The following is a 27,500-nucleotide window of genomic DNA, read 5'->3' as shown; positions in this document are numbered from 1 at the left end:
GACGGTTAGTTGGAAACTATGACCTCATGATGACACGTCATAGTTCTGATCGATGATTGGTCTGTTGCTGACAATGTTCAATCATGGAGTAATTAAAGTATGTTTGTAGGAGCTTCGGTTATGAATTTCCCGTGGTTTTGAAACTCGTCAAGCATTTTCATAGTCAGGTGTTGCCAAAGTATCAATAATATGTGTTCATAAACATTATGATAGTTTAGAATATATATATATATATATTTATATATATATATATATATATATATATATATATATATGTGTGTGTGTGTGTGTGTGTGTGTGTGTGTGTACACGTATGAAAAAATATTAACATTCTTTGTAGGTGTGAATTTTTTCAATAGTTTCCATTATTTCGCGAGTTGCTTCCATTCCAAGCCATTTTTATCTACTGCCTCTAATCACCCTACTATTAAGTCACCTTTAACTTTTGTTTCCTTTAAGTGATGGAAGGTCTATTGTCTTCGTCTGTTGTATATAATAGGGAGAAGCAAATCATATTACTAACATGCATAAAACATTAGCTTGTAACGGCAGCAACGCCGACGAGTGTAAAGACCAATATTCTAAAAAATTATTCACACAAAGTATACCGTGAAATAAAATATTTACATTTGTATTTCCAGTATCCAAAATTATAAGAAATTGTCCAATATATATAGATCTTTCACAAGCACCAGAAACATAGATATTACATATTCACATATATTATTCTGTGAATATACGAATCATAATGTGTAACATTACAATGTGTAATGTGTAACATTACAATGGTAATTTGATTTCCTGCTTAGCCAGTTCAACTTAAATGTGTTAGAATGAAATAGTAACAGTGTGTATTTATCTGGCTTTATAACTATGCAAAGTGTATTGTTATAGCTGTAATAACATGCATGCAAAAAAGATCAAATAAGAGAGCAAAATTTCTGCCCACATGGCAGAGAATAGATGACGCAAATTTAGATTAACGCTATCCGGGGCAAGGGGTTAGGAGCGAAAGCCCCCAATTAAGAAGTTGCAAAGAGATGGTGGGTCACGTGACCTCCTCCTCCTCCTCCTCCTCTTGCCTGCAGCCTTTTTCTTATAGTTAATGTTTTTATTATTTTTTATTAATGTTTTTATTAATGTTTTTATTAATGTTTTTATTAATGTTTTTATTAATGCTTTTTATTAATGGTTTTATTAATGGTTTTATTAATATTTTTATTAATGTTTTTATTAATGATGTTGTTTTGTTGCTTTATCATTATCTTTATTAGTATTCTTATTATAATTTTCACTTTTATCATCATCATGATCATCATGATCATCATGATCATCATGATCATCATGATCACCATCACTATGACCATCACCATCACCTGACCAGGCGAAACTAGTCAGGAATAAAAGTATTTCCCTCAGCCCGTGTTCCCTTTACCTCCTATCCACATTATTATTATCATTATCATTATTATCATTATCATCATTATCATCATTATCATCATTATCATCATTATCATTATTGTCATTGTTGTTATTGTTGTTATTGTTGTTATTGTTGTTATTGTTGTTATTGTTGTTATTGTTGTTATTGTTGTTATTGTTATTGTTCTTCTTCTTCTTCTTCTTCTTCTTATTATTATTATTATCATTATTACTATCATTGTTATTGTTATTATTGCTATTGCTATTGTTATTATTGTTATTATTGTTATTATTGTTGTTATTGTTGCTATTGTTCTTATTGCTATTATTGTTATTATTGTTGCTATTGTTCTTATTGCTATTATTGTTATTATTGTTATCATTATTATTATTCTTATTATTATTATTAATTATTATTATTATTATTAATTAATTATTATTATCATTATTATTATTATTATTATTATTATTATTATTATTATTATCATTATTATTATTATTATTATAATTTCATTTTTTTCCCTATTATTTACAGTCTTTATTGCAAAGTAATCACTACGACGTCTTACCTAGCATGCCGACGGGGAAGTCCAATGGCGCGTCGGGATCGCTTTGGATGACGGACTGCGTGACGATCCACAGATAGTTGCTACCTGAGAGAAAACTGCATTTAGTCCAGCATATACAATATCGGAACATAAAGTTATGAATGAAAGGAAACTAACGTAAGAAAAAGGGAAAAACCAAATCATTAATACTTGAGTATGTTGAAGATGTAAATTTGTATATCAATATGATATTGTTTCCCACGTGTTTGGTCGTGTGCGCGCGCGCGCGTGTGTGAGCGTGCGCGTAAGCGCGTGTGTATGCTCGTGTGTGCGCGCGTGCGTGGTTCCGTTCCACCCCCTCACACATTTTATATATCATACATTGTACCATTACCTTCTGTGACCTAACCATGATTTCCTACGTTAGTTAAGAAGGCAAACATATTTAATTGATGACAATAATAATTTTAGTATAATTGAATATTAAAAAAAAAAAAGGATATTGACCTCTTTTAACCCCTAACACACTTCTATACTGTTACACTTCTTAAGCCCCTTTATCAGCTCTATGCCTCCACTTTTTCTGTGCAAAATTGTTCACGAAGAAAGAGATGCTATTTTTTACCAAGAAACACTAAAATCTTATGGTCTGTAATCTCCCCTTAACTAGGATAAGATCGTCTGATATTTCCTAGAATAGAATTAGGCCATTATATTGAAAGAGTTAAATATAATCAATTAAATGTCATTGCTATTATTGTTTACGATTAGAAAAGAAAGAATTATGGTTAACACTCACAATCAAATGAAAAACGGAGATAAATCTGGCCTCTCAAGTAAAATCAGATGTATTATAAGCTTACTGTTCCCCATATCATAAAAAATACGAAGTAAAACACTTGAAGGATTAATTGGAGTTCAAGTTGCATCGAAATAAAAATATCAGAGAATTCATATTATCATCTAAGACAATAAATATAATCAGCGAACGGAAAAAAGCCAAGACTCGACCAAAAGTATAAAAATACGAAAAAAAAAGGAGAATAAGAAGAAGAGGAAGAAAAATTTGTTCTTCCAGGAAGGCTTACGTACTCGAGAACTCTGGGGAGAAATGTGATATTCATTGGCTTTAGGATAACGTTTCTCCAATAATTCCGCCGTAACCAGCCCTACAAGGTAGAATGGAGAAAACCCTATTTCCTTTGTGTACAAGCTTAAGGACCCAGCACAGTATCACCGTGTGTATATTTCCCAAATTAATTGTATTATCAACTATTAATTGTATTATCAACCATTAATTGTATTATCAACCATTAATTGTATTATCAACCATTAATTGTATTATCAACCATTAATTGTATTATCATCCATTAATTGCATTATCATCCATTAATTGCATTATCAACCATTAATTGCATTATCAACCATTAATTGCATTATCAACCATTAATTGTATTATCAACCATTAATTGCATTATCAACCATTAATTGTATTATCAACCATTAATTGTATTATCAACCATTAATTGTATTATCAACCATTAATTGTATTATCAATCATTAATTGCATTATCAATCATTAATTGTATCATTAATTAATTGATTGCATTGTTAATTATTTTGATATATCTAACTCTATGAACAATGTATGTAAGAACCAAGTGCTCGGCCTACGCACTCTTCTGTGAGTTTTCCCGCCAAACCGAGGCTTGGAGTCAGTCTTGTACCAATCGTCAACGTGTAAACACGCTCTTATATTTTTCTAGTGTAATACATATTTCAATTATATATGATTATTTTACTGCCGCCCATTACAATCGCCCTATCCCCTGGGAGCCGAAACAAACTGTGTACCAAACCAGGATGGTTTGGTCCGACTTAATAAGAGAGAATGGTACAAAATACATATGAGATGTCTTGGACCACGTGTTGGACTCGTGATCGACATCTATTTCCCTCCCGAAAGAGAGCTCAGAGCTCATACATGACCAATCTATGGGTAATACTGTGATCTTACACGCACATCCCCCAAACTCCCCGCCCACGAGAGTTGGAGTGACGACTCGCAGCGCAGTGACACTGAAATTATATCAGCCCTGGGTGGGATTCAAACCCATCGTGGTGGCGGCCGGGAACTCTACCAGTTGCGCCATCGTGTGCCAGGTCCTTGTTGTTACGCCTCTAAAAGATGTGTGTTAATGGAGTCTGAAGAGCAGCCGCCCCAGAACAAGTAAATTTAATTCATAATCTTGATCCATTGTCTGTTAATAAATCAATATTTGAAGTGTGGTCATGTAACCTAGAAGCTTCATTGGTCCTCTGGATACCTAGTTTCCTGGAAAGAAGGGCAAATGTTTCGAGCGCAGGAAAAATCCAAACCTTTGCATCCTCGGAAAATGCCACTACTACTGTTTTTGCTACTACTGCAGATACTATTACTACTGCTACTACTACTGCTGCTGATAATACTACTGCTGCTGCCACTACTACTACTGCTGCTCCTGCTACTACTACTGCTCCTGCTGCTACTACTGCTGCTACTACTGCTACTTTTTTTTTTTTTTTATTGCGACCTCCATCCTCGTGGAACTGTGTGGTGGAAGCCATCAGGATCTGTCTCCCACAAACACAGTTCATTGGCCCCTCTGCAACTACTACTACTACTGCTACTACTACTACTACTGCTGCTACTACCATTACTGCTACTATTACTTCTACTGCTGCTACTGCTACTACTACTACTACTATTTCTGCTGCTGCTGCTTCTACTGCTGCTGATACTACTACTACTACTGCTATTACTACTACTACTGGTACTACTACTGCTACTGCTACTACTACTGCTACTACTACTACTACTACTACTACTACTACTACTACTACTACTACTACTACTACTACTACTACTACTACTACTACTACTACTACTATTACTGCTACTATTGGTACTACTACTACTACAGCTGCTGCTACAACTACTAATGATGATGATAACGATGATAATAAAGATGATGATGATAATAATAACGATGCTAATAATGATGTTGGTAACGATAACGATAACGATAATGAAAACGGTGAAGAAAATGGTGATGACGATAACGATGATAACGGTGATGATAGTGGTGATGATGATAACGATGATGATGATAACGGTGATAATGACGATGACGATGAAGACGACGACGACGATGATAGTAATAACATTAATAATAACAACACATATAATGATAATAACGATAATGACAATAATGATAATGATGATAATGACAATAATATACCAAAATTTTGATGTGATTTATTTTCTTTCTTGAATTTTCCATTTTAATATTTCATTTATTCTATTTTTTTTATTGGCATTATATTTGTTTACATAATTATCAATTCTATTATCTCATCTTCATTTCTTGAAATAGATCTTATTTCCTTAAATTTGTATATACATCCCTGACATCTCGAGCTAAAAGTTATTCAAACTTCCTTAATTCTTTCCTTACTCTTTCGGCATCTTGAACATTGTTTTAACTTCAGTTGTTTTCTTCCGTGTTACTATTTTTGACTGATCTACAATGTTATCTTTTCTTTCAATATTTTCATTAATAACAGCTTTCCTCCATGAATAAAACAAACAGAGCATTAGGTTTCATTGCTGGGACGGTAACGAATAGAAGTGCAGAGTTAATTATCAAACACTATCTAGCGATAGTTAGACCCATCCTTGACTATGCGGTACAGTTTTGGTCTCCATCCTACAGAATGGACATCAATTCACTAGAATCAGTACAGAGAAGAATGACCAAAATGATATATAGACTCAGAAATTTGCCTTACGAAGAGAGGATTAGGCACCTTAACTTACAGTCTCTGAAAAGACGCAGAGTGAGGGGTGATCTAATAGAGGTGTTCAGGTGGATCAAAGGCTTTAACAAGTGTGATGCAAACAAGGTCATCATATTAAAACAACAGGGCAGTACTCGCAGTAATGGTTTTAAACTGGAAAAATTTACATTTAAGAAGGAAATAGGCAAAAATTGGTTTACTAATAGGGTGGTCGACGAATGGAACAGACTTAGTAACCATGTAGTAAGCGCTGAAACTATCAGCTGTTTTAAAAAACGGTTAGACAACTTTATGGATAGGGATGGCCGGTGGTGATGAATACGGAGCTGCATAGTGTAGGCCTTATGGTCCCTTGCAGTCTCCTTCATTCTTATGTTCTTATGTTCTTATGATTCAACATCAAATTGTGATGAATAATGTTTCAAACGGTCACATTGTCCGAAAATTTGTTCTCGTAGATCAACCTCATTTTTCTTTTCCTCACTGTGTATTTACCTAGTTGTATCTTACGGGAAGGGGAGCTATACTCGTGGTGTCCCGTCTGCGTGTGTATGTGATCTTGTATACATGTACAAAATATATATTCGTGTGAAACATATATACCCCATAGAAATAAAGAATCTAATAGCACTAACCTGTAAGTCCAAGAAGAGTTGCTTCTCGAAGGATGCTGGTGGCTTCGAAGCGCGTCGAGTATAGCAGAAATATTCGGCTATCTGTACTCACCAGCTGAGCTAGGTCTTCCCTAGGGTCGTTAACGAGGATCGTCTTGGTAACGGTAAAGCTATTAAGTAAAGATTTGCAAAAGTTGAAAGCTTATCAAACAAATTAACCTTATTCCACAAGTTATAACTTTTACAATGTTTTAATAAGAAATATGTATGTTATTCTAGTTATAGTATGTATATACGTTGTCTCGCACTATTTCTTTTTAATCTTAACCTGTACATATATGTGTATGAATATACACATGGAGTTTATATATAAATATCCATGTACATATGTATGTATGTATGTATGTATGTATGTATGTATGTATGTATGTATGTATGTATGTATGTATGTATGTATGTATGTATGTGTGTATATGTATGTGTGTATGTATGTATGTATGTATGTATGTATGTATGTATGTATGTATGTATGTATGTATGTATGTATGTATGTATGCATGTATGTATGTATGTATGTATGTATGTATGTAAGTATGTATGTATGTACGTATGTATGTATTTATGTATGTATATGTACTGACGTGTATATACAGTATGTCCATGTTTTTGTGTGTTTTGTACGTGTGTGTGTGTGTGTGTGTGTGTGTGTGTGTGTGTGTGTGTGTGTGTGTGTGTGTGTGTGTGTGTGTGTGTGTGTGTGTCTGTGCGTGTGTGTGTGTCTGTGCGTGTTTCTATTTTCTCTAATTCAAGGATTTTACATTTCCTTAATGATGTCTTCAACTTTTGGTGGTGAGTGACTAGACAACTTTGTTTCTTCTTTATACATTGGAGCTTTTTGTATCTTGAGTTGTTTCAGAGATGTATATATTAGTGGCATCTCTCTTAATAATTTTTCTGTCGGTCAGAGTACTTATATGATAACCTTGTTTATCCGCGAATATTGATGTTAGTTAATTCATATGTATCGTTGACAAGTCAATATTTGTCGCATCATAATGTAAAGATATATGGTCGATAAAAAAAAAAAAAAAAAATGCACGGCGACCTCCAAGGACAAATGAAGAATTCTAATAAGAAAAAGATGAACGAGGTTTATTCTACTGTGATTTGCAATAGTTCCTATGGGAAAGATATACTAAACGAAACATTTTGGACTATAACAAAGTTTTATGTTAAATAATAAGCAACGAAATAAATGAATATGTTGATAACGTGAATAGGAATCGGAAACACGGAAGTCTTAGTCTGAGTTTATTTCTAACTGGTTTTGCAGATGCATTTTTTTTTTATAAAATATCATTTGGAAAACTATTTAGGAATAAACTCAGACTAAGACTACTGTGCTTCCTATTCCCACTCGCATCAACCTGCCAGAATCTGAACAAATAGATTAATATTTCTACAAATAAATAAACAAATCATTCATTCGAATAATAGAAAAATAATACATAAACAAGCAAAAAATGCACAAATAAATGGTTAATTGAAAAAATATACACAAATAGATAAAAGATAAGAAAGAAGCGACAAATTAATAAATAATAAACAAACAAATGAATATATACATGAATAAGATTGAATAGATAGCAAATGAATGCAAAACTAAATAAATGAATAGATAAAAACGCTAATATACAAAGAAATTAATAAATGTAAAAAATTAAATAAATAGATTAACAAATACACAAGTATAGATAGAAATGGAAAAATGAATAACCGATCAAATAAAGAAATAGATGAACAATTAGAAAATAAAATAGATAAGTACTATAAATGAATAGAGACAGAAATGTAGAGCATCTTGAGATATTTATCGAACAATTTTAAACTTTTATATTTATATTTCACTCAACCACTTTTACGTGAAGCTTGTTTTAGTGATTGTGTATTTGACAGAGTTCTTGTGCACATCTTTATTTTCTTCAAAGAATCTAACCCCTGATAACTTGATGCCATTAATTTTCGTCTGATTTATATTCATTGCAAAAGTACTTTAAATTCTTATTTAATTAATTTCAAAAGGTTTAAAATTTGTACTAAGATTCTTCTGTCTGTATCTCCGAATATACTGAGTGATTTTTCATTTGTTTTCTATGTCTCGTATTAGTCTTATGGCTTGTAGGTGTATCTCTCCTAATCTGTTGTCTATGTTAGTAATACATGGAAGTAATGTGGAAGAAGCATATAAAAGTCGATGGAGAAGTAATCTATGCCCAGAATTTTACTTACGACAGTTGAGCTACTAAGGTGAAAGCATCATGATATTAGTTTACTCTAAAACAAATACACATATGTTAAGTTTGCTATTATGTAAAAAAAATTGGCTTAACTGTTTTTAATAATGAATAGTAGTTCTTAGTGATATTACGTGTCTGCATTGCTTATTCATCTAAATGAAATTCCTGCAACTTCATATAAGAACAATGTGAAGCATACTTTAATAACTCTGAGTATTAGGACAAGGTGATTAATCAAATGTTATTTTACAGACTCTGTGTAGTTAACAAATTACAAAGCTGCACTGAATAGCGACAAAACACCCTAGGATCGGGCCATTTATACTACAAGACCAGATTATAATCCTTCATATCATCGCCTAATTCAGCAATCATCTCAGGTATGAAAGACCTACTTCACCATTGAAACTGAAACAACACCTCTAATCTAGACCATTATGTACTATGAAGCTTATTTCTTTTCTTTAGGTATAGATCAATAACAATCTCTTGAAATGTCTTAACACCATAATTAACAAGAATACTAGACTCATGTGGTGGCATTTGTTTTGCCGACAGTAAGGTTTGGAAATTGACCAAATGAAAGATGCTCATAGCATTTTAACTGACGCTTTTTTCCAATAATAATTTTTCATATATATATATATATATATATATATATATATATATATATATATATATATATATATATATCAAGATATAGATATATATATATATATATATATATATATAGATATTTTGTAAACAGTGGGGATGTAACGCAAGTTAAAAAGTTACATTATTATTGATTTGAGCTTCTATTTTCCAAAACTATTTAGGTTATTACATTCTGCTCGTTTAATTTCAAGAAAATATGTTTCTTGCTATTTCCATTTCTCATGTACATACATATGAATCCTTTATATATTTCTACAAATATCTACGTAGAAAAAATTGTATTTACTTGCAAATGAAAAATTTACCTAATTAGTAATGCATTTCTTTAGTAGCGCGTACATACCTTCAAGAGTTGTACATCTTTTAACAAGATGTAAAGCTCTCACGTTGGTAGATAGTATAGGTGTTGTACTGATAAAGTCCTGACCATATTTCAAAAGTCATGCTATCTAACATTACGTTAATCTAAACGTACATTCCTTTAATATAAACGCAACCCAAAGGCTGTAGAGATCCACTCTCCGATACATCAAGACAAATGACAATGGTATTACATCCAGATTAGGAATCACAGGTTCACGTGGTCTGGGCACGCAGCAACCTGTACTGGCGTACTTCTTAAGAATTGTTAGTGTCGATTTATTTCATATATAAGGACAGAAACGCGTTTCCCAAGGCATTGTGTAGATATTATCCAAAGATCCGTCACGCTATTATCTAATAGTCATATGGTTTTCATAGTGTACCACCCTATATAGTCCTATCATTTCCATATAGAATTTTCTGTCAACTCTTTTCATCCATGGATATGCTTATTTGAGCAAATGTGCTTGTATATTTGTCATTCTGTGTAACTACTATTCACTTGTTATTCACTCGAAATCTTGTGCTCATCTATATTTTGGTCTACCATGAAAACATTTAATGTCCTCTCAATATGTATATATATATCAATCTGTGTTCAAATATATATATATATATATATATATATATATATATATATATATATATATATATATACACATATATGAACAAATATTGGTATATATTTGATTTGATAAATATCGTTAAACAAACTAAAAATTTGCCCAAGGAATCCTCTGCGACCTTTTTCTTGTTATACTTGATCCTTGTCCTCAGGATTAGGATGAAAATCTCTCGTGGCCTGAATTTCATCATTAGAGAGAAGTGCCCGGTAATACGGCCGGAAAACCAAGTCTAAGACGGAAGCTGAAGGGTCAAGTTAAAACATAAAGCTCAAATCGAAACGTAACAGTCTGAACATAAGTGCACGTTTTCTATCAATAGAAGCTCGTTCTATTTCTTGAAACATCGTATTCCCTACAAGTCTAAAACGACTTTCGTAAGAGTCCACTGATAAGTTTACCCTTTCCTGTCTTCCAATTCGAGGCTATGGATTTTTTTCCACCAACGTCTTCTCATCCGCCTACGATGTGAACACTTTCAAAGGGAAGACCCAAAACGCTTTCTTTCTTTCAGTATTTACTTTTGAATTGGCAATTTCCCTTTTCTTCCTCTCCTCCTTTCACCCCCTCTCTCTTTTCTCTCTCTTTTTTCTTCCATCCCCTCTCTCTTTTCTCTCCTCCTTACCAAAGCATTTCTGTTCATAGGGAAGCTGTTAAATTTAATTTTTTAATCACTTTGAATCATGCAATGCTATGAAGGAAAGAAAATAGAAATAATAAATGAGAATACAAAAAAGAAAAAAAAAAAAACGGGTCATAGATAAGATGTTTGGAATCTGCATGACAATAAATAAATAAATAAGTAAACAAATAAATGAATAAATAAATAAAAAAATAAAAAAATAAATAAACAAATAGATAAATAAATAAATAGATAAATAGAAATCTAAATAATGTACGGGAAGAAAAAATTAAGGAAGATGTATCGGCAATATAAAGATAGAGGACAGAATATAAATTTTGTAGAAGAATAAATAACAACAAAGTAAGTGAAATCAATGGAACTGTGTGATTATGGTTTTGAAAATCGAAAAAAAAAAAACGGAAAAAAAAAGTTGTTAAGTTTCGGACGAAGAAGTGAGCTGAGTGACTGGGAAAACCAGATACCCAGATAAAAGCGTTGGAAATGATGAAATGGATGGGAAGCATTTTAACCTATAAAATAGTATGTATGTATGTATGTATGTATGTATGTATGTATGTATGTATGTATGTATGTATGTATGTATGTATGTATGTATGTATGTATGTATGTATGTGCGTGCGTGCGTGTGTGTGTGTGTGTGTGTGTGTGTGTGTGTGTGTGTGTGTGTGTGTGCGATTCACCATGGTCTTTAGATCGTATATGACCGATCTATGGGTAATGCATTGACCTTACACGCACACGCACACGCACACGCACACCCAACTCCCCGCCCACGAGAGTTGGTGTAACGACTCGCAGCGCAAAGATACTGAAATTATTTCAGCCCTAGGTGGGATTCGAACCCTGAACGCCGTAGTGGTGGCCGGGAACTCTACCAACTGCGCCACGAGGTGTATGTATGTGTGTGTGTGTGTGTGTGTGTGTGTGTGTGTGTGTGTGTGTGTGTGTGTGTGTGTGTGTGTGTGTGTGTGTGTGTGTGTAAAGCTCAGTTCATAGGACTACATCAGGAGCTTCAGCTTACAGATTGGGAGGCAAAATTAAACGAAAGGCCTGTAGATCAGATGTGGGAAATATTTCAAAATACGCTCACTAAGATGATTCAAACTTACATTCCTTTTAAGGACAGACGTCCCCCAAATCAGGCTCGCCCAAAGTGGCTCGACAAAGAAACTGAAAAAGTATTGCTAAAAAGAGACAGGCTTATAAGAAATATAAGTGCTCGGGTGCATCTAATGACTATGAAACTTATGTATCAATACAGAGAGATTTAAAAAAGACAATAAGAAAAAGAAATCGACAATACGAAATGAACATCGCTGATAAATCCAAAGAGAATCCCAAAGAATTCTATAGTTACATTAGAGATAAAAAGGTTGTTAGGAATCACATTGGTCCACTATTATCTGCTGACGGTCAACTTGAATATTCAAATGAAGGAATGTGTAATATCTTAAACAATTATTTTAGCTCGGTATTCGTAAACGAAACACCTCAAAGTGAATTCCAAACTGAAACCTGTGAAAAGTCTGGGGTAAACTTACTCACTACGGTAAATATAACAAAAGAAAAAATTAAAAGGTGTATAGACAAACTCAAAGTTAATAAAACACCAGGGCCTGACGGTTGGCATCCAAGAATCTTAAAGGAAATGAAAAATGAGATTGTTGTTCCATTAGAAATTATTTTCAAGAAATCCATCATATCCGGAGATGTCCCGAGAGAATGGAAGCTAGCTAACGTTACTCCCATATTCAAAAAAGGTGACAAAAAGAAACCAAATAACTATAGGCCTATAAGTTTGACTTCAATCGTAGGAAAAATAATGGAAACTATCATCAGAGATGCTATCGAACATTATTTAGAAAGTAACCGTTTGATAAATGATAGCCAGCATGGTTTCAGACGGAAACGTTCTTGCGTGACTAACTTACTCGAATTCTACAACACAGTTATCTCGAATTATGACAAAAGAAACAATATAGATTTAATATATCTAGACTTTGCAAAAGCTTTTGATACCGTCCCACACAAAAGACTACTTACTAAACTAGCTTTGCATGGAATAAGTGGTAGCCTATTAGGTTGGACTAGTAATTGGTTGAATGGTCGAAAACAGAGAGTTGTTTTAAATGGAAAAAACTTCTGGATGGAAAAGTGTTGCAAGTGGAGTTCCTCAGGGTTCCGTTCTTGGGCCACTTCTATTTATAGTATATATAAATTATATAGACCATGGACTAAAATCTACTGTTTCCAAATTTGCTGATGATACAAAACTGTGCGGAGTGGCAAATGATCACCCAAACCAATTAGATATTCAAGAAGATTTAGATAAATTACAGCAATGGTCTGAAAAGTGGCTAATGAAATTTAACACAAGTAAATGCAAGGTAATGCACATAGGTAAAAATAACAGTAAGTACGATTACAAGTTATTTGGAAATTCGTTAACAAAAGTGGATAGTGAAAAAGATCTCGGCGTAATTATCAGTAACGACCTCAAATCATCCAAGCAATGTATTTCAGCCTCTGAGAAAGCAAATAAGATTCTGGGACTGATTGCGCGATCTTTTGATTTCAAAAGTCCATCACTCATTAACAAGCTATATAAATCGTTAGTTCGTCCACATTTGGAATATGCTGTTTCCGTATGGTCACCGAATCTCATAAAGACATTGACAGACTGGAAAAAGTACAACGGCGAGCCACAAAACTGATTCCAAATATCAAATATAAATCATACGAAAATCGACTAAAACATAGGAATCTGTTTTCCCTAAAAAAGCGTAGACTCAGAGGTGACTTGATACAGGTCTTTAAAATTCTAAAGGGAATTGACAACATCAAAAGTGACAAAATTTTCACATTGAATGAGAATCAGACAAGAAACAATGGTCTCAAACTGTCCGGAAATAGATTCAATTTGGAAGTAGGTAGAAACAACTTTGCCAACCGTGTAGTTAATGAATGGAATAAACTTCCTGCACAGGTAGTGCAATGTAGTTCAGTTCGAAGCTTTAAGAATCATTTAGATAAATACCTAAGTAAGATGCTGTAATGATTATAATTAATCTTATATTATTTGTTTTTGTTTTGTTATCATTTGTCTGTCTGATTTTCATTTATCATTAGTTATATGTCAATTTATTATTTACTATTTACCTGTTTGTTTATCATTTTAACTATACCTATGCATTTATTTATGTATTTTATTTGTTATTTACATTATTATAGTTGTGGATAGGAGGTAAGGGAACACGGGCTGAGGGAAATACTTTTATTCCTGACTAGTTTCGCCTGAGTGGCTCTGAAGAAGCCACTCAGGCGAAACTAGTCAGGAATAAAAGTATTTCCCTCAGCCCGTGTTCCCTTACCTCCTATCCACATTCGTCACAATGTATACACATTATTATAGTTTTTATTATTTTATTATTATAATTTTTTTTTTTTTTTTTTTTTTTGCATCCGACCTAGATATGGATCAAAAGGGTCTCCTGTCGGCATGCTCCGCCTTTGTTGTAATCCTTTGTTGTTGTTGTTGTTGTTGTTGTGTGTGTGTGTGTGTGTGTGTGTGTGTGTGTGTGTGTGTGTGTGTGTGTGTGTGTGTGTGTGTGTGTGTGTGTGTGTGTGTGTGTGTGGGTAGGTGGGGTAGGGTGGGAGTTTCTTAGCTGAATAAAATCACGTAGTGACAATCATGAAATATATATGAATTTGATTCCTCTGCAGATACGTTTTAATTCTTTTTAAACGATGGTTTTCATATGAATAGAATTGTCTGCTGACGACCATAAAATCTATACTCATCACTTACGTTTTAAGATGAAGATAAATGTACTCACAGCTGTCTACATCCTAGAGATTTGTCTTAAATAAACGAGTCAGTAGAATCCAATATTATTAGAATACAAGAGAATGTTCAAGGTTACATTATGAAACAACTTTAAGTAAATTTTACAAAATTATGTGTGAGGTGAATAGGGGCATGCTTGGTTGTATAATAATCATTATCATAATGACAATTAGTATAAATACAGCAATTTTTGATCAATTCGGTAATGACTTCCTCTATTTTAGGAAAACATTTCTATTCTTATTGCGAAAAATATGTGCTTATCAGTGCTGCCAAAATAATGTTTTCAATGTTATAAGGATTAATGTAAACTAGAATTTATGTCGGAGTTGATTTTTATTCCCGTAATACGCATTGAGTTCTATCTCATTCAGTTATCATTTGGAAATATATATATGTATATATATATATATATATATATATATATATATATATATATATATATTATATATATCGTCATAAAATCCGTTTCTTTACAGGCAGACATTTTCACCCCAGTTTATAATTTTTTTCAGTTCTCAGTTTATTTTCAGTTTTGTAAAGATGGCACGTGGCACTGACTATGAGAGATACCACGCACTGTTAGACGAACGAAACGCACACAGAAACATGACAACACTAATTTCGTAAATGGAATGGGATGGATGGAAGGGATAAAGGAAGCACGAGTTCAAAGAGAATATCTGCTGAGCTGGAAAAGGAAAGGGTAAGAGATACGTGTGAACGGAAAGTGTTTGTGAATTGGATAATAAATTCACGCGGCCTGTGGGGATTTCATCTTGTCTGCGCTGCATTTCCTTAAGTGGATAAGGGGAGAAGGGTTTCCGTGTAATGAAGCAGTGTGGGTAACGGAGATCTGTCGTGGAGGTGCTGTGTCCTGCTGCATTGCTTCTGACCCGGGCAGTGGGAAGGAGACGGGGATGGTCGTTTATAAACAAGGAACTTAGTTATTAAGGAAAATTAAATGGGTACTGGATAGGTGTAGTAGGGGAAGAGGTTGGTCTTGTGTCTCGACTGGCTACCTCTATTATAAAAGGAGAGGACATTTTGGTGTATGTATGCATGTATGAATTAATGTAATCATCATTTTGATTTTATGATATTAATACAAGGTCAATTCTTGGTGCTTTTTGTCTATATCTGGCTATCTTTGCATCTATCCTACTTAACTAAAACGAATATATAACGTACGTAAACATATTACACATATACATGTATATGCACAAATTTCAGAAGAAACACGTGAATCACAAATATGCAAAATCCACTAGGAAAAGGAAAAACACACGGAGTCCGAGCGCTTTCGTGATATATTTACATTATCAAGGAATACAGAAAAGTCTGTATACCTTGATGTGAATATATCACGAAAGCGCTCCTTGATAACGTGAATATCACGAAAGCGTTCGGACTCCGTGTGTTTTTTCCTCTTCCTAGTGGATATTGCATATCAGTATATATACCACTTTAAAGGAAAATCATTAATAACACTTACGCAGGTCCTCCTCCAGGCTTCTCTGGCATTTCGAGGATGTGATCCCTGAGTGCTTGCACGAAGTCGTTGTGTCCAGCGATGAGGGACGTCACGATGGCAAACTTAGACCAAGAGTAGCGACCGAGGATTGAGAGCATGGCCGAGACCTGGTGTTCAATGGAGGGCGCCATCTGCAGCTGGAAACTGGACGTTCTCTGGTATTCGGAAGGACAGAAGATTTGCGAAGACTGAGTAGAGGCGTATGAATGACGTCATCAGAATTCAATTATTATTTTTCATTTTTGAACAAAGGCATAGAGTTCATTTACAATATTTAAAGTAAACATAGGAAACGGAAACGTGTCGTAATGGTTAAACGTTTAAAAGTAGTTGTGTGTGTGTGTGTGTGTGTGTGTGTGTGTGTGTGTGTGTGTGTGTGTGTGTGTGTGTGTGTGTGTGTGTGTGTGTATGTGTGTGTGAGTCTATATGTCTGTGAGCAGACTGCTCATAAATGAGGTCAAAGCGAAAGTATAGGAAAAATATGGTGTGGAGTAAGATTGATGAAAAAGTGAAGGAAGAAAAGGAGAAGGAGGGGGAAAAGGACGAGGAGGAAGAAGAAGAGGTGGAGGAGGAGGAAGAGGAGGAGGAGGAGGAGGAACATGAGGAGGAAGAGGAGGAGGAAGAGGAGGAGGAAGAGGAGAAGGAGGAACAAGTGGAGGAGAAGGAGGAAAAAGAGGAGTAGGAGGAGGAATAAGAGGAAGTGGAAGAGAAGGAGGAGAAAGAGAAAGAGGAGGAAGAGGAGCAGGAGGAAGAAGAGGTGGCGGAAGAAGATAGAGGAGGAGGAGGAGGAGGAGGAGGAGAAGGAGGAGGAAGAGAAGGAGGAGGAAGAAGAAGAGGAGGAAGAAGAGGAGGAGAAAGAGAAGGAGGAAGAGGAGGAGGAAGAAGAGGAGGAGGAAGAAGAGGAGGAGGAGGAGGAGGAGGAAGAGGAGGAAGAAGAGGAAGAAGAAGAGGATGAGAAGGAGGAGGAGAAGGAGGAGGAACAGGAGGAACAGGAGGAGGTATTTCAGGAGAAATAACAAGGGGGGAAAAGATGTGGCGAAGATGTAAATAGAGAGGATAAAGTCGGAGGAGAAATTGGAAAAGGAGGAGGAATTCCTCTTCGACCGAGAGAGTCGTTCTTGCAGGGTTTGGGTCCGAAGCTCCCTGCCATCTCCCTCTGCAAATCCATTAGTCGGTCGCTTTCCTTACCTGGTCCTGGAATGACATACAGAAAAGGAAAAAAAAAATATTAGACCAATTTCAAATAATTTCTTGTGCAAGCAATAATGGCGTATTGTTTCTTTTTTCTATTGAGTGATTCGCTCCTGTCCTAAGTGTGCTGAACTTTGAATTTATTTTTTCGTTCGTCTTACGGTTGTTTTGCAATGTTTAAGTATTTTTTTCATTCCGTAAAAAAAATCTGATTTTTTAGAAAGATTAAAAAAAGTATTGATAAGACATCATTATCGTCATAGGTGCTTCTAATATACATAAAAGCCATCTTACTATAGCCTTTGTAATACACAACATAAAATATTTTCTCAAGTTAAGAAGAATTGCCTTTCGTTTCTGATAAAGCGTGGGAAGAATAAAGGTATGCCTTATTTCTCACACTCCTTGAGGCATAGAAGTGAAACGCTTCGATTGCCAACCGTAGATTTCCCAAATACTTTCGAACTTGATGATTCCTTCTCCTCTCTCTCTCTCTCTCTCTCTCTCTCTCTCTCTCTCTCTCTCTCTCTCTCTCTCTCTCTCTCTCTCTCTCTCTCTCTCTCTCTCTCTCTCTCTCTATCTATCTCTCTCTCGCTCTCTCTCTCTCTCTCTCTCTCTCTCTCTCTCTCTCTCTCTCTCTCTCTCTCTCTCTCTCTCTCTCTCTCTCTCTCTCTCTCTCTCTCTCTCTCTCTCTCTCTCTCTCTCTCCCTATCTCTTTTTCAGGCTATCGCCAAGCGATTTTGATTAGTTGAGGTAGAGCATATCAAATTAGAGTAATAATATATTAATTATGACCGCCTAATATCTCTCCCATCTTAGCTCCACGTGGACGAAGGGTCATCCCTGCTTCTGATCCTGGCAGTGGACAAGAGACAGGAGACAGCTAAGATGAGAGGGAAACAAGGGTGGTGGATGGGAGTGGAACGGGTGGGAGTAGAATGGATGGGAGTGGAATGAGTGGGAGTGAAATGGGTGGGAGTGAAATGGGTGGTAGTGGAACGGATGGGAGTGGAATGGGTGGGAGTGGAATGGGTGGAGTGGAACGGGTGGGAGTGGAACGGGTGGGAGTGGAATGGGTGGGAGTGGAATGGGTGGGAGTGGAATGGGTGGGAGTGGAACGGGTGTGAGTGGAACGGGTGTGAGTGGAACGGGTATGAATGGAATGGTGTGAGTAGAACTGGTGGGAGTGGAATCGATGGGAATGGAATGGGCGGGAGTGGAATGGGTGGGGGTAGAATCGATGGGAATGGAACGGGAGGGAGTGGAATGGGTGGGAGTGGAATGGGTGGGAGTGGAATGAGTGGGAGTGGAATGGATGGGAGTGAAATAGGTGAGAGTAGAATTGTTGGGAGTGGAATTGTTGGGAGTGGAATGGTTGGGAGTGGAACGGGTGGGAGTGGAATGGATGGGAGTGGAATTGTTGGGAGTGCAATGGGTGGGAGTGGAATGGGTGGAGTGGAACGGGTGGGAGGGGAATGGTGGGAGTGGAACTGTTGGTAGTGGAACGGGTGGGAGTGGAACGGGGGGAGTGGAACGGGTAAGAGTGGAACGGGTGGGAGTAGAACGGGTGTGAGTGGAACAGGTGGGAATGGAACGGGTGTGAGTGGAATGGTGTGAGTGGAACGGGTGGGAGTGAAACGGGTTGGAGTGGAATGGGTGGGAGTGGAACGGGTGGGAGTGGAACGGGTGGGAGTGGAACAGGCGGGAATGGAACGGGTGTGAGTGGAATGGTGTGAGTGGAACGGGTGGGAGTGGAACGGGTTGGAGTGGAATGGGTGGGAGTGGAGCGGGTTGGAGTGGAATGGGTGGGAGTGGAACGGGTGGAAGTGGAACGGGTGGGAGTGGAACAGGTGGGAGTAGAACGGGTGGAAGTGGAATAGGTGGGAGTGGAACAGGTGGTAGTGGAATTGTTGGGAGTGGGATGGTTGGAGTGGAACGGGTGGGAGTGGAATGTATGGGGTGGAATGAATGGGAGTGGAATGGTTGGGAGTGGAACGGGTGGAAGTGGAATGATTGGGAGTGGAACGGGTGGGAGTGGAATGGGTGGGAGTGGAACGGGTAGGAGTGGAATAGGTGGGAGTGGAATGGTTGGGAGTAGAATGGGCGGGAGTGGAATGGGTGGGATTGGAATGGGTGGGAGTGGAATGGGTGGGAGTGGAATGGGTGGAAGTAGAATGGATAGGAGTGGAATGCGTGGGAGGGGAATGTGTGCTAGTGGAATGGGTTGGAGTGGAACAGGTGGGAGTGGAATGTGTGGGAGTGGAATGGAAAGGAGTGAAATATGTGGGAGGGGAATGGGTGGGGGTAGAATGGATAGGAGTGGAACGGGTGGGAATGGAACGAGTGTGTGTGGAACGGGTGGGAATGAAACGGGTGTGAGTGGAATGGATGGGAGTGGAATGGGTGGGAATGGAACGGGTGGGAGTGGAACGGGTGGGAGTGGAATGGGTGGGAGTAGAATGGATAGGAGTGGAATAGGTGGGAATGGAACGGATGGGTGTGGAACGGGTGGGAGTGAAACGGGTGGGAGTAGAATGGATGGGAGTGGAACGGGTGGGAGTGGAACGGGTGGGAGTGGAACGGGTGGGAGTGGAACGGGTGGAAGTGGAATGGGTGGGAGTGGAACGGGTGGAAGTGGAATGGGTGGGAGTGGAATGGGTGGGAGTGGAACGGGTGGAAGTGGATGTGTGGGAAGAAGCCCTTGGTATACAGTATAAGATGGAAAATCAGACGATCTTGTTCATCTATAGTTAGGACCTTATACAAAACCAGAATGTAAAGAAAATTATTCTCATCGAATATTTATGGGTATCATACCTCGGCACAACACTGTTGCGTCTATAATGATGTGTAATGGACACTGAAGAGAAATAACTTCCGATTTCGTGTTGGTTATCATTGCTAAAGATGAACGCAAGAAATGTTTCTCATGTAATACTTTAACAAATACGTTTGTAGACAATTAGCCAAAGAAAGGACGAACGAGTAATGTCTTACAACAGAGTCAATATATGCATGTAATCAAAAGAGAATTACTATGAATTAGGAAAGTAAAATATAGTTAGAATTTGAAAAAAAGGAACCAACATATATACAAATGACTGAAAATGTGGAGAACAACTGATACAAAATTAACTACCCATTTAATTTCTTACACATACTCCCTCACCCTCCACCCACTCCCCTTCATGCATTGCAGTATCATCTATACACAACCATTCTCCATTCACCCCCATCTTCTGTCTTCTTTCGTCCTTCCTCAACAGACATTCCCCTCTTTCCCAATGCTCCTTTTACCCCATCCATCCATCTCATCCTTGGTCGTCCCATCATGTTCACTCCTTCTACCTCTGCCTTCCACACCTCTTTTACTAAACTTTCTTCACTCATTCTTTCCATGTGTCCAAACCATCCCAATACTTTTTCATCAACCATATCTCCCAACTCCCTTTCCACCCCCGTTCTCCTTCTCACCTCCTGTCTCACTCTATCCAGCCTAGTAAGCCCTATCATACTTCTAATACATCTCATATTAAATACATTCAAACTCCTCTCTTTCTCTATTATGTACCATGTTTCTGCCCCATACAGTGCTGTCAGCACAATCACTCCTTCATAAAGTTTCCTCTTATCATCAATTCTCAAATGTCTATTTCTCATTACACTTTTAACCCACAGGGTATTTACTTGCTTCTATCAATCTACATTCTACCTCCACCTCTACTCCTCCCTTTTCCGCCACATTCGCACCCAAGTATCTAAAACTATCCACCTCCTCTAGTCTCTCTCCCTTAATACTCACTTCCAGTCAGCTGCCCCTTTCTCCCCTTGTATATCTCATCACCTTACTTTTGCCCACATTTATTTTCAACTTCCTTCTTTAGCAACCTTCCCAAACTCCGTCACTAACTTCCTTAATAATCCCTTCTCTGATCCTGCTCCAAGCACAGCGTCGTCAGTAAACAACAACTAGCTTATCTCCCACTTTTCTCCATTTTCTTTAACCATCTCCAATCCCCGACCCATTATCCTTGCATTTACCTCTCGCATCACCCCGTCCATGTATAAATTGAACAGCCAAGGCGACATAACACATCTCTGGCGAAGTCTCACCTATACCTCAAAACACTCACTCTTTCCATTTCTGATTTTAGCACAGTCTCTACTACTCTTATAAAAACTCTTGACTACTCTTAAAAGATTTACTCCTATTCCATATATCTGCAACACCTCCCACGGTGTCTTTCTGTCTATCCTGTCATAAGCTTTTCCCAAACCCATAAAGACGCAAAATCATCCTTACCTTTTCCTAAAGCTTTCTTATATATCTATCTTACCACAAAAATCTCACCCACGCAAACCCTAAACCCTACACTGTTCCTCACCAATTACTCCTTCTGTTTCTCTCCTAATCCTCTCAATCAAGACCATCCCATAAACTTTCCCAACTAAACTTAACAAACTGATTCCTCTGAAACTACTACACTTACACTTGTCCTCTATTCCTTTGTAAAGTGGAACTGTACAAGCACTCCTCCATTCCTCCGGCACTCTACTCTCTCTTAAACAAACATCAAATAACCTCACCAGCCAGTCCGTCATCACTGTGCTTTTTTTTAAGACATTCAGCATGACACCCATCCAACCCAGGTGCCTTGCCTGCTCTCATCATCTTAACAACTGCCTTCACCTCATCTTTCCTTATTTCTCCTTCATTTTCCTCACTCATCACTGTCATTTTCTTAGCGCTTTCCACTGCAACTACTTTTCCCTCGTTATCCTCCTTCACATTTAGCAACTCCCTAAAATACTCTACCCATCTTTCCCTTACTGCTGCCTCTTCCATAATCATCTCTCCATCTACACCTTTTACCTTTTCTTCTCCACTTAATTCGCCTCCTCTTTCTCTCTTAGTTTTATTCCAAAACATCTTTTTATTACTTTCAAAATTCTCTGTCGTACTCCTATCCCCTTTCACATCTGCTCTCTTCTTTGCCTCCTTTATCTACCTATCTATATGTATATTACACACACACACACACACACACACACACACACACACACACACACACACACACACACACACACACACACACACACACACACACACACACACACACACACACACACACACATACACACACACACACACACACACACATATATATATATATATATATAAGTTCATACATATGTATATATCTATGTATATGTTTGTGTGTACACGTTATTTTCATATAACAAAAATAGACTGGCAGGAAGAGGAAGGATTGAAACACGGTATTAGAGTTGGCGATTAGGATCAGGAACTAGACAAATATAAAAATACACTCTGTTACATTATAACGTGGTCTTGATGATGTTTGCACATATTGATAGATTTCACCACTGAAAGCTATTTTGTGAATATAAATATAGCCACTACTCTGGAAATATATTGCCATGATATAGTGTTATCGTTCCATTGTTATGGTTTGACTATGAATATGAAACATTGTGCAAGAAGACAAAGAATAACATCAAACATGCATATGGCATTTATTATAAAAATAGAACCATACGAACGTACAATTGAGCAATCTAAAAGAAAAAATAAACAGATGATTGACCTGAGATGTAGATAAGCGTTTATGTTATGGAAGATATTTACTAGGGCAGTAAACAACACACTTGTATGACCTTAGTTGCGTAATAAAAATCTTAACCATCTTGACCTTTGCTCCTGGCAAGCTCCATATAATCAATATCATCTAAGTCATCAATTCTATACTGATCGAAAGTTTTGCCGTAAGGTAAGTACAAGCTATTGATGAAAGTATGAAACTTCTACAGATGAAAACAAATGGGCATACTATATTCTTCTCTTGGTTTCAACAAAGAGTTTGATGAAACTGATCCTTAGTGATCCTTTGCAAACGGAAATATTCTCAAACAGATTCGAGATCACAGAAAGAAGAATCAGCAAATGGTCTATACATTAAGATGCAAAAACCAAACAAATAATCTTATAATCTAGAGGAGCTGGTTAAGTACATAGATGTCCAACTAAGGAGAACTTTGATTTTTCTGGCCAAGAATATACTCGTGTGCAACACACTAAAGACATTATATTTCAGAGTACAAATAACAATAGATATTTGAGATTTATAGCTGTCCAGATTGTTGACGTCAGTGACGGGAATCACCCCGATCATCTAAAAAGAAAAATGGGAAGACTTCCTTCTTCCGCCTCGCCGTGCAGAGACGCGAAGGGAACAACATCTCTCCTCCAGATGTATGGCTTAATGGTTTGGAAAACGCCTTCATCACCAGTGTATACAGAATACCGAATGATTTTGTAGGACACTTAAAAGGTAAAACAGATTGCCATTCCAGTCAAATTCTTTAAGTGAAGTGCAAATGCACTTGGAACTCTAAGGGTAAATCATATTTGCTCCCCCAAACAAAAGTTGCTCGTGAGAGAACAAACAGTTGATCATATTGGATGTCGTACATTAGATATTGAGGTAATATTCAGATTTAAACGAAAATCATAGAGATAAAACAAAAAAACAGGAACAAATGAAGCGCCTGAATATTCTCAGCTTATCAGAACACGCGAGTATGATACTAATCTAGTATGAAAAACATGGAATTTTTTTGCGAAAGAGTTGATAAAAAATTCAGAAGCCATGCATAAAACTTTGGAAAAATGCTCACATAAAATGAATATTTACTTGAATAAATCAAAGAATAATTTTTAGTAATCATGTGCATGTATGTGTGCAAACGTAATCAAGTGATTTTTTTCATCACAAGTAAACAGGTAGCACTAAAATTATTTTAAGCTAAACTAGGAGACTGTATGAAGAATAGATTATTTAATGTCTATTTCAGTACAACTCGTATTAAAAAAAGAGAGAAAGGAAGATTCTAGTGATGCCAAAAACAAAAAAAATATTCAACCACCAAAAACTATAAGTAAAACGAAAATAGATGGATAGACATGTAACATTGGAGTCTATAAATAATCCAGTTTGCATTTGTGGTTGCATGGAAAGCAAGTCATACTATATTTCATCATAGACATGAATAAGAAACAGCATCTATCAAAATCCCGTTTTCTCTCCACAGGCAGGAAATTCCAAGTCCTGATAAAATAGTATCATTTTTTATTACCAAAAAGCGGTACCACACACAACAACCCTAACAAAACAGCAGCTATCTTGGTATAACCTAATAATGAATTCCTCTATTGAAATAAAAGTCGTAAAGAGACATACACAGCTTCCTACACGAGGAAAATGGTTGTAGATATTTCTTGATTTTTTATTTTCTTGTAATGTCTTTCAGGCGTTCCAACGCGAAGTTGTTTTGCTTATACATGTGCACTCTCGGCCGTGGTTTCAGCGGAATATCAACAAAGTTGAAAAAACAATAACTCACGTTTGTATCTAACCTGGAATGTTAAACAGACCAGCAGCAGATAGCGCGTACATTCAGGTTTGGAGGAATGTAAGTTTGAAGACAGCATAAACTTTTAATGGATATGCATTCATATTAGACTTTGGACCTTTTTCACTTTTCCCAATCACGATAAGTGTCTACAACACCCTGATAATGACAGTGAGTGAACTGCTAGTATACACTGTCTCGTGGAAAAAAATAAAATAAAATAAAAATAAATAAATAAAATAAATAAATAAACAAATAAAAAAAATAAAATAAAAAAATAGATAAATAAATAAATAATAAACAATAAATAAATAAATAAACAAATACATAAATAATCGAATAAATAGATAAATAATAATAAAATAAAATAGGATAAATTGATAAAATAAAATAAAATAAAGAATAGAATAAAATAAAATAATAAGAAAAGAAAACAAAAAATAAAATAAAATAAAATAATACAAAACCAAATAAGATAAAATAAAATAAGATAGAAATAAACAAATAAACAAATAAAACAAAATAAGATAAAATAAAATAAAATAAAATAAAACACTGAATTGACAACGCAATTTCCCCCTTCAGGGACATTGCCATTTGAGGTTCATTACATTTATTTTACTAAGTGGTTTACTTAGTTTGCTATTCTCGCAATAGCATCTCATAAGATTACTGCAATACCTAGTCACTGTACCATCAGTTCGCGCTTACTTCCGATGAGCTTTTCGATGTTGTTGCAACTTATGAAGTCGCTCACGATTACTCTGGGACATCATATGACGTTACCTGCACTTAAGCTTGACCTTTCAAGGTCACTCAGTGTCAAAGGTCTCTATGCTAACTGGAGGAGTATATGTGACCTTTTTCATGTTAATAATAGTAAACGTTTTACTGTTTGCAACCGTTTTTGAGTCAGGGTTCCATTTGGGGCTGCATTTATAAAATATTCTAACTCCACAAGTCTAGACATAAATCTTAAAAATGGCGGAGGTTTTACCTAAATCCCCTATATCGGCGACCTTAATGCTTATGTCTAGAATGTCTAGACATAAATGCTTATGCCTAGAGTATCTAGACATAAACATTTAGGTCTTTTATATATTCGACCCCTGAAACCTTAGATATGACGTTTCAAAATATTTATTTTCATAACTATGTATTTTTCTAGTATTGCCTTGGATAGAATTATTCTGTAGATGCGAGCAAGGATGAAAATAATTCTCTTCTTGGAATGAAGTAAATTAGATGGTGCTTGAGGAAGTTACGGCCAAAAACAAATTATACATTTCTGTGACCTTGATATTAACCTTGACCCAACTCCCTCCAAGATATTTTGGGGTCATATAAAGATAATTTTCTACAATACCTGAAAGATTCGTGTTTATGAAGCCATTTTCTCGAAATAAAAGAAATAATGAAATACAGAAGAAAAATCTTTAACAAATTCAATACTTCGAACAGGCTATAGAAAATAAGATAGTCGTGGAAAACAATAATGATTTTTATTATATATTAACCAAAAATTAACCTTGGACGAATTGCTAACTACTTAAGAAAATGTATATGTATTGCGCAGACAATGTAATGTGCGTGCGCACACACACTCACGCACACACACACACACACACACACACACACACACACACACACACACACACACACACACACACACACACACACACACACACACACACACACACACACACACACACACACACACACACACATACACGCACACACACATACACACACACTCATGCACGCACGCACACACACAAACACACACACAAATCTTCGATAGTAGCAGATATAATAGTAGTAGGAGTAACGGTACTAATAGTAGTAGAAACAATAGTAGAAGCAGCAGTAGCAAAAGCGGCTCGTACAAATAAGCGGAGAAGTCGTCAGACCCCAAAATGTCAGCATATTCAAATCTACGGATATACCTACTAGTGTATAACCTAGGTTACCTATACAGGCAAATCATATACATAACTGGCATGTTGGTCACACGGTGTTGTTAAGAATTCAGACTAACTGCCAACGCTGTTATCCTGCCATCTGGTGGCAAAGTCTGGAGTTATTAAACGAATGGCAAGAAATGGCAGATACATTGACGTTCGTAAAGTTTACACATCTATGCTGAAACTATTTTGTTGTTTTTGGTGGTTTTGAAAGACAACGAGACATTTTAGATTAGTTACTGCTAATGCCAAATATAACGGAAAGAGACACAATTATGTGAAGGTCAAGCCTAGAAGGATGACTTCAGAAACAAGTATCAATTAGTCTTCTAAAACAAATTAACTTAAATACATATCAATATTTAAAACATTTTCATTACAAATTAACATTTTAGCATGGATTTTAACGCTATGATAATATCAGACAATCGACTAAAAATCTACAACAATTATTACCGAGTCCACACAGTTAGATTGAGATAAGTTGCACATAATGGCTTCTGACGTGCCACATGGACAA

At 36.3% G+C, this 27,500-nt stretch overlaps 1 protein-coding gene across 5 annotated transcripts in view; it reads right to left on the bottom strand.

The window, feature by feature from the left end:
- Positions 1 to 27,500, bottom strand: part of LOC143029836 (glutamate receptor ionotropic, NMDA 2B-like) — a 597,917-nt gene that overhangs the window by 154,275 nt on the left and 416,142 nt on the right. For all 5 annotated transcript variants that reach the window (XM_076192921.1, XM_076192923.1, XM_076192922.1 and 2 more), the window contains exons 4-6: positions 16,353 to 16,551; positions 6,446 to 6,594; positions 1,992 to 2,075 (exon numbers count right to left, since the gene is read on the bottom strand). In XM_076192921.1, coding sequence (XP_076049036.1) covers positions 1,992 to 2,075; positions 6,446 to 6,594; positions 16,353 to 16,551 — 432 coding nt within the window. The remainder of the gene's footprint in view (positions 1 to 1,991; positions 2,076 to 6,445; positions 6,595 to 16,352; positions 16,552 to 27,500) is intronic.

The sequence above is a fragment of the Oratosquilla oratoria genome, chromosome 11, assembly GCF_046742065.1.
Source record: "Oratosquilla oratoria isolate Oo_2021 chromosome 11, ASM4674206v1, whole genome shotgun sequence".
In the NCBI taxonomy this organism is placed as follows: domain Eukaryota; kingdom Metazoa; phylum Arthropoda; class Malacostraca; order Stomatopoda; family Squillidae; genus Oratosquilla; species Oratosquilla oratoria.
Note: the sequence above shows the minus strand (reverse complement) of the source record. Positions and strands in the feature narration are given on the sequence as shown.